The sequence below is a fragment of the Heterocephalus glaber genome, unplaced genomic scaffold (assembly GCF_053883595.1).
Source record: "Heterocephalus glaber isolate CG9 unplaced genomic scaffold, H.glaber_assembly_v1.0 deba00001532, whole genome shotgun sequence".
Lineage (NCBI taxonomy): Eukaryota > Metazoa > Chordata > Mammalia > Rodentia > Bathyergidae > Heterocephalus > Heterocephalus glaber.
Window position 1 is genome coordinate 24,192,710 of NW_028258330.1, and position 12,629 is coordinate 24,205,338.

At 38.1% G+C, this 12,629-nt stretch overlaps 1 protein-coding gene across 1 annotated transcript in view; it reads left to right on the forward strand.

The window, feature by feature from the left end:
* Efcab8 (EF-hand calcium binding domain 8) overlaps positions 1-12,629 on the forward strand; it is an 86,722-nt gene that overhangs the window by 59,180 nt on the left and 14,913 nt on the right. The window contains 1 exon segment of the mRNA XM_087188587.1: positions 6,716-6,884. Within this exon segment, the coding sequence (XP_087044713.1) occupies positions 6,716-6,884 (169 nt within the window).

The following is a 12,629-nucleotide window of genomic DNA, read 5'->3' on the forward strand; positions in this document are numbered from 1 at the left end:
GAAAATGCAAATAAAAACCAAATGTGATTCCACTACACTCCCACCAGAATGATTGAAACTAAAAAGATAGGCAGTAGATAGGCAAGGATGCAGATCAGCTGGAATTTTGCTGCTGGTAGGGATGTAAATTGTATATTATTTCAGAGAATTATTTGACAATAGCTACTAAGTCTGAATATATGCCTTATCCTGTGATCTAGCAATTCCACGCCTAGGTTTATACCCCAGAGAAATCCATGCAGGGAGAAACATGAATGAGAATGTTGATAGATTACTATTTGTAATAGTTCCACTCTGGAAACAACCCAAATGCTCATCATTGTAGACTGGAAACATGAACTGTGGTCTTCACACACTACAAAATAATAATTTGGGGGCTGGGGATTTAGCTCAGTGGTGCTACGTCTGCCTCACAAGCATAAGGTCCTGTGTTCAATCCTCAGTACCACCACCAAAAAAAAAAAAAAAAAAGAATAATAATTTGGCCCTAAAGGTGATGATCTACTGTATATCTACTCATTACAATTTAAGCAAAAGAAAACAAAAAAGTATATATTGTATGTTTTATGATTCTGTTTGTATAAAGTTAAAAAACAGACAAAACAAACTTTTTCTATTAGAAGTGATTATTTTTTGTGAGAGGAGTGGAGTTGTTGGAAGGTTTTGTTTTGTTTTGTTTTGTTTTTGTGGTGCTGGGGATTCAACCCAGGGCCTTACATGTGCTAGGAAAGTGCTCTACTACTGAGCTATGACCCTAGACCCTGGAAGGAATCTTGAGGGGATCTTCTGGGAGCTGACAGTGCTGTTTCATTATCTGGATTTGATCATATAATCAAGTGCAGGTATAGAAAGGCTCACATGAAGAGTCAAAGTCTCATTCCTGTCACCAGCAAAACAGTTCTTGTTCCTTGAAGTAAGCATTTTTATTGATTTGGGGTAATTCTTCTAGTATTTATTTATACAAAGACAATTTTTTGTTTTGTTTTGTTTTTTGAGACAGAGTCTTCCTATGTAATTCAGGCTGTCCTTGAACTCATGGTGATCCTCCTGCCTCAGCTTTCCAAGTGCTGGGATTACAGGCATGCACCACCACTCCCAGCTTTGCAAACACAAATATATAAAATTATTTCTTCTTATTTTTACATAGTGGTATTATGTCATACACTCTCATCTTGCTTTTCTCACTCCATAATATATCTGGGAGATCTTTGCATATCAGTATATTATTTTTTATAGGTGTGTAGTAAGGCCACAGGCTATACTATTAATACAATTGCTTTTTAAGGGAAATTTGTTTATTTTCAATATCAAGTGAATAGGAATGTTTTTTCACATATGGTAAAACACATCTGTAGAATAAATACCTGAAAGTGGGATTTCTGGATTAAAGCATTACCTGAATTTGCAATTTGTTAGTCATTTTGCAGTTTTAGGTGCCTTTTGAATTTCTGTAAAACTGTGTTCAGTATAATTTTAATATAAAAATAATTTCACTATATTCAGATCTGTTGGGAATTGGTCAACCGTTGTTATGGTTTAGATCTAAAATATTCCCCCAAAGTCTCACATGTTCAGAAGTGGGGTTCTGGGGCTGGGGATTTAGCTCAGTGGTTCCGCCACCTGCCTTGCAAGCGCAAGGACCCAAGTTTGATCCCAGGTACCAAAAAAAAAAAAAAAAAAAAAAGAAGTGGGGCCTGGTTGAAGGAGGCAGATCAATGGAGACATTATCCTTGGCTCCTGTTTACTGTCTCTCTCTCTCTCCTGCTATCTGGCTGCCATGGTGTGAGCAGCTGTACTGTATCAGGCCCTTTCACCATGTCATTTCTGCCTTGGAGCCAGCTGATTTTGGATTGAACCCACTGAAACTGTGAGCCTCCTTTAAATTGTGGGTGTTGGGTCTTTTACAAATACAAAAATTGTGACTAATACAAAAAATTGGTACCAATAGTAGAGTTGTTGCTATGGTTATATCTGGCCATGTGGTTCAAAAGCATTTGCAACTGATTTTTGGGAAGAATTTGGGTTAGAGGAGCCCTAGAATGCTATAAGCAGAGCTTGACTTGCAGTTCTGGTTGGATATCAGAAAACCAGAATGCTGGTAGGAATGTGGACAGCAAAGGACAAGATTATGCAGTTTTAGCTGGGAATATCCCTGTACTCGAAACAGGACTAGAGGACATGTGCATTTCATTCTGGGAAAGAATTTGTCTGGGGTTTTTTTTTTTTTTTTTTCCCTGTGTCCTAAGACTTTGTGTGACTGAATTTAAAGGTCACTGACTAATCTGATGGAGGAAATTTCAAGGTAATTGAGTGTTTGGGTGTGGCATGAATATTGCTGGCTGCTTTTACCTAGATTTACGTGAGATTCAGGAGCAAAATGGAGAGACAAAAGATGTGAAGATTTTGCTGATTGGCCAGAAAGGAAGGGTCTGTAATGTTGGGCCCAAGCAGAGTATGGTTGCTGAAAAGATATGCCAACTACAACAACCGCAAGAAAGATACTTTGAGGGCATCTCAGAAAATTACTAGATCCCGGGAATCAGAGTTCAAGGGTATAAAAGGATAAATACCTTTGAAATATTTTGCTTTGAAACAAGAGGCCCAGGGCACCCTGCTCATTTATGGCCACAAAGGGAAATATTTCCCCAGTTCAGCCATCTAGGCACTCAGAGGATGTTGCAGCCATGTTCCAAGGGGGTCAACCAGTAATCAGGTTACTGGTTGAGCTGGCAGCAGACCTTCTGCTGGTTTTTCAGGCATGCAGAATGCAAGAGTTATTGGGTCACAGAGGCTTCCACCCAGATTTTAAAAGAAGACCTGGGAGGTTAGACAAAAATGTATGACAGGGTCACAGTTCCTTCCAGGAGCCCTGAGAGAGAAATGTTTAAAGCTATGAGAGTGAAGCCAAAGGTGCACTGGAGACCTCAAGGAGTTGGAGATGCCAGAAACAGGAAATGTCTGCTGAAGAAAATCGCAGGCAGTGAGTGGAGCCAACCCAAGAGAGAAGCTATGTTGGCTGCAACCAGCAAGGGCATAGGGGTAGGGATGTCCAAGCCCTTTGAAGTTCATATCATCTCACCACAACCTGCCCAGGGTGCTGAGCATGGAGCTGTAAGATTTAATATTTGCTCTAGTGGGGTTTGCTTTTGCTTTGGTCTGATTCCTATTTCCCTATTCGTCCCTTTTAGTAGAAATATTTACCTGGTGTCATTATATATTGGAAATACTAGCTTTTTTTTTTTGTATTAAATTCTTTTATTGGTACATTGTAGGTATACAACACAATTACATTTCTCATGGGGAATTGTACCTTTATATAATACATCTTGGTTCTTATTTTTTCCCCATTCCTAGCCCTCCCTTCACGCCCTCCACCCTTCCCTATTTACAAAGACTTTATTTCCATTTTTTCCATTTCTCATCATTTTTTCCTTTCCCTTCTTTCCTTTCCCCTGCCCCTCCCACTACCCCTACCCCTTTGGACCTTTTATTCCTATTTTACATTATCGATTATTCATTCTAATCATTGGTACATTTTAGGTATACAATATAATGACATTCATCATTGGAAATTTGCACCTTTACATAGTCTCTCTTGGTTCTTGTTTTTCACCCTTGCCCAGCCCTCCCTTCAACCCCTCCAGCCCTCCCTATTTACAAAAATTTTGTTCCCATTTTTCCATTTTCTCATATTAATCCCATTCCCTTCTATCCTTTCCCTTAGCTCTCCCCCTTCCTTCCCCTTTGCCCCTTTTCTTCCTATTTCACATTACCTATTATACATTTAGTCCTTATTTACACTTTCAGTTTCTCACACCAGAGAAACTATTCGGTATTTACACATCTGTATCCTATTTATTTCACTTAAGAGTATTGCCTCAATGTGCATCCACTTAGCTATAAATGTCTCTAATTTCTCATCTTTTATGGCTGAGTAGTACTCCATTTTATAAAAAACCCACATTTTCTTTATCCAGTCTCCTGTTGATGGGCATTTGGGCTGTTTCCAAGTTTTAGCTATTACAAACTGTGCTGCGATGAACATGGGTGCACATATATCACTGTGGTATGATTCTTTTAATTTTGGGGGGAAGATCCCTAGCAGTGGAATAGCGGGGTCAAATGGGACTTCCAGTCCTAGTTCTTTGAGGTATCTCCATACTGATTTCCACAGTGCTTGCACCAGTCTACACTCCCACCAGCAGTGGAGCAGGGTTCCTCTTTCCCCACAGCCCCGCCAGCATTTATTATTGGTTGATTTCATGATAGCAGCCATTCTTTCTGGAGTGAAGTGGAATCTCAGCGTTGTTTTCATTTGCATCTCTCCAATGACCAGTGACGTTGAACATTTTTTCATGTATTTATTTGCTATTTCTAGGAAGTACTAGCTTTATTATTAATTTTTACATAGATTCACAGCTAAGAGTGAATTGAGTCTCAAGGGAGATTTGGGATTTGGATTTTTCAGTAATACTGAAACGGTTAAGAGGTAGACTAAATGCATGTTACATAGCAAGATGAGTGCGAACCTTTGAGAGGTCAAAGGTGGAATGTTATGGTTTAGATCTAAAACATCCCCCCAAAGTCTCATATGTTTGGAGGTGAGGCCTGGTTGGAAGAGGTAGGTCACTGAAGCATGACTTGGAAGGGTATATTCTTGTCCCTAGCTCCTTCTTTCCCTCTTTGCTTCTTGGCTGCCATGGGGATGAGCAGCTGTCCTCTTCCAGGCCCTTTATGCCACTTCTGCCTTGAAGCCAGTCAACTTTGGAACCGAGAGCCAAGATAAACCTCTCTAAGTTGTGTGTATTGGGTATTTTGTCCCAGCACTGGGAATATGACTAATACACCCATAGATTCAGTACCTGGGGAATTTATAATACTATTACAGTCATTTTAACAAAGGCATTTATTTACTGCTTACTGTGTTTAAGAGATTGTGATGAATACTGTGTGTGTGCTCTCACTGAGCCTCCAAAACAACTCTGTGAAGGAGATGTGATTTTTTTCAGATGAAGAAGATGACACAGAGAGCTTCAGCGACCTGTCTAAGCTCCCATAACTGCCAGTGTTGGACCAGGAGTCTGAATCCAGAACCTGTATTCCTAACCAACTGTCCTTAGTTTTATTTTAATTTTATTGTTTTGAGTCTTGCTCTGTAGTTCAGGCTGGCCTTGAACTTACTATGTAGCACAGGCTGGCCTCAAACTCATGGCAATCCTCTTACTTCAGCCTCCTGAGTGCTGGGATTATAGGTGTGTGCTACCCTTCCCAGCCTGTCCTTAGTTTTAAAATGATATAAATATATTGGGATTGTATTGTCCAATACAATACAGCCTTGTAATGTCAAGGTTTGGAAACTCTGGTGATGCCATTGGTATGGGTTTTGCTGCAGCACACCCACCCCATCATTGGATATTCTTTTTTACCTTTATAAATTTCAAAACTTACTACTAAGCTGCAGTAAGCAAGACTGGTTCTAACATAAGTAAAGACAGATAGATCAGTGGAAATCGCATATCTGATAAGGGATCAGTACTGGAATATATGAAGAGGGCTCATAATGTAATAAAAACAATAAATAACCCAATTAAAATAAAGGCAAAATACCTAAAAAGACATTTCCTCAAAGAAGATATATAAATGGGCTGTGAGTATATGAAACAATGTTGAACATTGTGAGCTATCAGAGAAATGCATATCAAAACCCTAATGAGGGCTGGGGATTTAGCTCAGTGGTTCCACCTGCCTGCCTGCCTCACAAGTGCAAGGTCCCGATCCCCAGTACCAAAACAAACAAACAAAAAAACTCTAATGAGACCCCACTCCACACTTACTGGGATGACTACAGATAATAACAAGTAGTCCTGGCTGGCCTTGAACTCACTATATAGTCCAGGGTGGCCTCAGACTCATGGTGATCCTCCTGTATCAGCAGAGATTACAGGTGTGTGCCACCATGCCTGGCCCTTTTGGTATTTAAGATATAAGATAGTGCTTTGATTTTCTCCTGATAGTCCATCAGGTATCCCAGTACTATTTATTGAGTCATGCTTTCTATCACCACTCTTACATATGAAAGTGTTATGATACTTGGATTGGTTTGAGTTGTCTATTTAATTTAAAGTTTTTATTCTTTTTACCATACTATATTTTACTGTAGTAGAATAAATACCTGTTCCCTAATCTTGTACTTCAAAATAGTCCTGGTAATTTTCACTCATTTTCTAATTAAGTAGATTTTCATTCTCTCAAAGTATAATGTGATCTATCACCCCCTTACTCATCCTATTCTCCCAGTGCCCAACTAGAAGGCCTGGGCTTTTGTCCTGGCCCCATCCTTTCTAGCTATGTGGACTTTTGGTGATTACTGAACATCTCTGACTCATTTCCCTCCTCTGTAAGACAGTGAGAATCCTATGGATACCATAAGGTTGTGAAGTTCAAATGGGATAATCTGTGTAGAGGCCCTTGGTAAACAATATAGATATATGAAAATACTTTCTATGGTTTTTACTAAAGGGGCCATTGAGCCCAGAGAAATGCTAGCTCTACTAAAGATTCCCAGGAAGTTAGTATAGGAAATGTCTAGAACTAGAATGCTGGCCCATGTCCTATAGCCTTCCACTGGGCTCTGCTGCCTCCAGTCCTGGGTGCTTGCTGAGGAGCCTGTCTGGAGGTGTTGGTATTAGTAGCCCTCTTTCATTGTCCCCTATAGGTTGTGAATGGTCAGACTATTTCCCTGGTTTCCCCCAAGCTTCTGATTACCTGGAAAGGCCATCTGGAGAGTGTGGCAGATATCCTATATGTGGACAGCTTGCAGCTGATTATCAGTGCTGGCCAGGATTGGGACGTCAAGGCTTGGAAACTCTCTGACGATGCCACTGGTATGGGTCCTGCTGAAGAACACCCCACCCCTAGGCTTTCTTGTCCCTGTCTCTGATGGAACACAAGCTGGCATGAACCTCCCCACAGCAACTGCAGTTGCATCAATAGTATTATAGGATGTGAGTCTGTCCATCCATTTGGCATTCTGTCCAGTATCCATTAGCCATTGATGTATACATTTATGAATCCACCCAACATTATTTGCCTTTGTATATTTTTGAAAATCATATACCTAATTAGTTGTTACTTTCTCTTTTTTAAAATAAACTTTATTGCTTTATCATACATAAAGAAAACCACACAAGCCAAAAGGGTTCAGCTTGGTGAATTTTCAGAAAGTATACATGTATATTCATAGAGCCACCATCCATGTCAAGAAACAGAAACCATTCTAAGGGATCCCCTTATCCCCTACCCTGACTGTCACTGTAAATATCTCTTCAGAAGTAACTGCCATCCTGATTTCTATATTCATAGATCAAGTATGTACAGTTTTGAACCTTGTATAAATGGAGTCATTTGATAGGTTCTCCTTGTGTCAGTTTTTTAAAAATCATTATGTTTGTGAAATTCATCCATTTATTGAGTGTAGTAGTTCATTCATTTTTGTTGAATACCATTATTTATCTGTACTCTTGTTAGTGGCCATGGGGATTGTTTGCAGCTGTTTTGAATACTGAAAAATAATGCTGCTATGAACATTCTTATATATAAGTTTTGATGAATAAATACATACATTTCTACTGGGTATTCACAAACCACAGGACATATAAAGTCTTAGTTGATGTTACCAAATGATCTTTCAAAATGATTACCAGTTTGCATCATTTCATCAGCCAGCTGTAAGAACTCTCATTATCCTGTAATTTCACCAATACTTGATATTGTCAGGACTTTAAGTCTTAGCCATCTTTTGCGCATGTAATGACATCCCATTGTGATTTTAACTTGAATTACCTTGAAGACTATGGAGGGTGAATATCTGTTTATGTATTTATGAATCACTTGACTATATTTGTTTGTTAAGTTCTTTTTCAGACTTTTTTCTATTGAATTATTTTAATTATTGTAGTTAATACTTTATGGGTATGAGTATTTCAACAATTATATATTATGTAGATGTCTCCTTCCACTTTTGTGGCCTGCTTTTTATTGTCAGCCATATCTTTTGATGAACAGAAGTTCTTACTTTTAAAGTAATTCCATGTTATCAGTCTCATCATTTTTTTGGCTTATGTTTTTGCTTCTTTTTATTATAGCACTTCCCCCCCCCAATTTTCTTACTCTCTTAAGAAAATTTTAATGGTGTGGTATACAGTTAACCATACACACTTAGTTGTGCAGTGAGTTGATCTCTAGAACTTTTTCATCTTGCATGACTGAAACTGTACCTGAATAGCAACTCCTCATTTTTCCTCTCTGCAGCACCTGGCAACCACCATTCTACCTTCTGTTTCTATGAATTTGACTACTTTAGTTACCTCATATAAGTGAAATTATGTAGTATTTGTCCTTCTGTGACTGGCTTTTAAAATTTAGCCTAGTATTCTCAAGGTTCATCTATGTTGTGGCATATAACAGGACTTTCTTCCTTTTTAAGGTAAATAATACTTTATAGGATGTAGATACCATACTCTCTTCTGTGTTCATTTTTTCAGTGGACACTTTAGTTGTTTCCATCTCTTGGCTATTATAAATAATGCTGCAACAAAACCTGGGAGTTTTTCTTCACAACCTGTTTTTATTTTATTGGTTTTTTGATAGAAAGGGGTTGCTGGATCATATGGTAGTTTTATTTTTGATTTTTTTGCAGAATTGCCATACTGTTTTCCATAGTAGCTACCCAATTTTACATTCCCACAAGGCTTTTTATTTCTCTTAGATGTTCTAATGGGTGTGAGATAATACTTCTTTGTGGTTTTAATTTTACATTTCCTTGATGATTATTGATGTTGAAAATCTTTTCATAAAACTGTTGGCCATTTGCATGTCTTCTTTGGAGAAATGTCTATCCAAATCCTTTGCTTATTTTAAAATCAGTTTTATTTTTGGCTAATGGGTTGTTATTAACCCCTTATTAGATATATAGTACATATTTACAGAATGTATCTTCCCTCTCCATAGGTTGTCTTTTTGCCCTGATTATTTCCTTTGCTGCTTAGAGCTTTTAGTTTGGTATAGTCCCACTTGTCTGTTTTTGCTTTTTTGTTGGTGCTTTTGGTGTTATATCTAAGAAATCTTTGCTAAGACTAGTGTTAGGGAGATTTTCCTTTGTGTTTTCTTCTAGGAGTTTCATAGTTCTGGATTTTATATTTAATTTTTTTTTTTTTTGTACCGGGATCAAACTTGGGTCCTTCTGCTTGCAAGGCAGGCAGCAGAACCACTGAGCTAAATCCCTGGCCAAATATATATATATATATATTTTTTGGTACCAGGGATCAAACTTGGGTCCTTGTGCTTGCGCAGCAGGCAGTGAAATCACTGAGCTAAATCCCCGGCCCTATATTTAATTTTTTAATACATTTTGAGTTGGTTTTATGTGTAGTTAGGGTAGGAATCCAGTTTTTTTTTCTTTTGCATGTAGATACCAAATTTTTCACATTTTTTTTTTTTTTTAAGGGTTAGATTTTTCCCTATTGCATAGTCTTGGCACCCTTCTCAAAGATCAGTTATTTCCTTTGCTTTGCAGAAATTTTTTAGTTTCCAGTTTTTTAGTTTTGCTTTTCTTGCCAGTGATTTCCTGCTATTCTGTTTTATTGGTTGATGTATCTATATTTATGTCAGTACCAGACTGTTTGATCGTTATAATTTTATAATATATTTTGAAGTCAGAAAATGTGAAGTTTTCAGCTTTATTTTTTCTCAAGATTGTTTTGGCAGTTCAGGATCTCTTTGTAGTTCCATATGAATTTTAGGATTTTTCCATATTTCTGCAAAAAATGACATTGGGATTTTGATAGGGATTGAATTGCATTTGTAGATCACTTTGGGTAGTATGGGCATTTTTTTAAAAGTATGGGCATTTTAACAGTATTATGTCTTCCAAACAATGAACACAAGATATGTTTTCATTATATTATATCTTCCTGTAACACATTGGTGCTAATGTTGCCCTAAATGGCCAATTTCTTCTCATATTTACCCACTTATCTACCACTTCTGGCTCTTCATTCCTGAAGTTCTAGGATCCTGTCTGTAATCAGTTTCCTTCAGCCTAAAGAACTTTATTTCTTACAATGTTATCACTGATAAATTCTCTAAGCTTTTGTCTCAAAAGATCTTTGTCTTAAAATTTTAAGGCTTGGGCCTGGGATGTAGCTCAGTGGCACTGTTACTGCCTTGCAAGTGCAAGGTCCTGAGTTTGATCCCCAGTACTGAAAAAAAAAAAAATTAAGGCTTTAAAAAAAGCTGGGTATTAAATTCCCAGTTGGAAGCTTTTTTTCTTTCAATATTTAACAAAAAGTTCATTCAGTTAACTTTTAACTTCCATATTGTCTTACTTTTTTCATTGCTGAGACAAAATACCCAACACTCAAAGGAGGAAGGGTTTATTGTAGCTCACAGTTTGTAGAGGTGTTAGTTTGTAGTTGGCTGTCTCCAAGGCAAGGTTGGGTGGCAGAGGCGTGTCACAGAGGAGAAACAGTTCATAGCAGGCAGAAAGCAGCGAAGCAGTGAAGTAGCAAAGATCCATCAACAGAAGTAGCAACAGCAACAAAAGCAGCTGCCCTCTTTGTCTCCCTTGTATTCCATCCTCGCCACAGTAGTACTCAACCCAGGGTGGGGCACCTTTATCCAAGCATCATATCCTTAATCCCAGCACCACACATCCTAGATCCAGCCACCTCCAGAAAGCCCCACTTATGACTGCTTGGGGCTTTGAGAGGATATCTAGATACAAGCCATAACACATATATTCTGTTGAAAAGTCAGTTGTATATTGCTTCTCTGAAGGTTATTTGTCCTTTTTCCCTGGCTTCTTTTGATTTTCAGCTGTTTGACTATGATATGCCTAAGTGTAGTTTTATTTGGATTTATGCTAGTAGGAGTACACCAACTTTTAAAAAAATCTATGGGTTGGTGCCTTTCATCAGTTTTGAGAAATCCTAAGACATTTTCTTTTTAGTGTTGCTTCTTCCCTATTCTCTTTCTTTTCTCATTGTGGGACCCTAGTTATATGTACTAAGCCCATATGTCTCTCATGCTCTCTTCTCATCTTTTTTCTAATCTCTGCATTTCAGACTGGATATTTTCTTTTACTTTTTACTTTTTAAATATTTTTATAATTTTGAGACAGGATCTCATTATGTTGTCCAGGCTGGCCTTGTACTTATGATTTTTCTGCCTCAGCCTCCCAAGTAGCTGAGATTACAGGTACACACCACCATGCCTGGCTTCTAGACTAGACTGTATATTTTCTACTGATCTGCTTTTGGTTCATTAATTCTGTCTTCTTATGCATGCAGCCTGGTATTGAATGTATTGAATGAGCTTTTCATTCCACTTTTAGTTTTAGAATGGCCAGTTGATTCTTTTCTATAGATTTCAACTTTCTATTGAAATTCTCCTTTCTGCCCATTTTCTTCATATTTTTACACTATTTGTAATAATTGTTTTTATCTGCTAACTCCAGTGCCTGAATCACCCAAAGGGTCTGTTATTAATGTCTATTTATTCTTTTGATTATTGGTTACATTTTCCTGTCTTTTCACACATCATAAATGTAAACAAAAAAGATTTTCCAGCCCGTCAGTGGAGCTGGATTATAGCTATAGGTAGTTCTTTTTTTTAATTTAAATTTTATATTGGTACATTTTAGATATACATATTGATAACATTCATCATAGAGGATTTGTACCTGTACATGATATATATTTTTTTCTTTTTTTCCCATTCCTCTTCCCTCCCTTCAACCCCTCTTCCCCTCCTTATTTACAAAAGCTTTGTTTCTATTTTTTTCCTTCTTTTTTTTTTTCTTGTCCTTTCCTTCCTTCCTCCTCCATCATTCTCCTTTTCATTTGAACATTTTCTTCAGTTTTCTTCTGTCTTTACTTGTCTCAAGGGTGAAATCTGTTTGGTCTGTTGTAGACTTCTTCTTTTGGAGGGACTTTGTCTCTGAATGATCTCATTTTAGCCCAACTTCACAAGTCCAGCCTCTGTGCTCAGCACATGTCCTGCTGGACAGTCAGTATGTTTAGGACCCATTAGACTCAAATCTCATGCTGGCCACAATAGCTGTCAGAAGCTCTGCTGGTTCCTCTTCTCTCTGAGCTTCCTTCTGTCTAAGCCAAGCCTTCTTCCTCAGCCTGTGCCCAGTCCAGGATGCCCCTGAGAAGAGAGCAGCTCTTAGTCTCAGTTCTTAGAAAGATTCTTCCCTTACTTAGTTTTATTTCATCTGGTTTTCCTTGCTTCTATAGTTCTCTGATGATTTCTTTAAAATGACTTTGTAACAAATCTCTTAATTTTCTTAATTCTTAAAATTCTGCAGCAGGAGAATGGTTTACTACCCACCACACACTGCCCAGAAACGGGACTTGTATTGTACTTTTTCACTGCCTGCTTTTCACTCCACCCCCCATCTTTCCTTACCTCACCCCAAGAATCCCATTGATTGATGCCTGGTCACTTTATACCCAGCTGCTTGAAGCCCATGGAGGAGCACTGGTCATTGCCATAGAACTCTTCCCATACCAACCTGCGTGTGGGGCAGGATGCTTTAGGCCTGAGCTCCAAGTATGTCCTAGGGC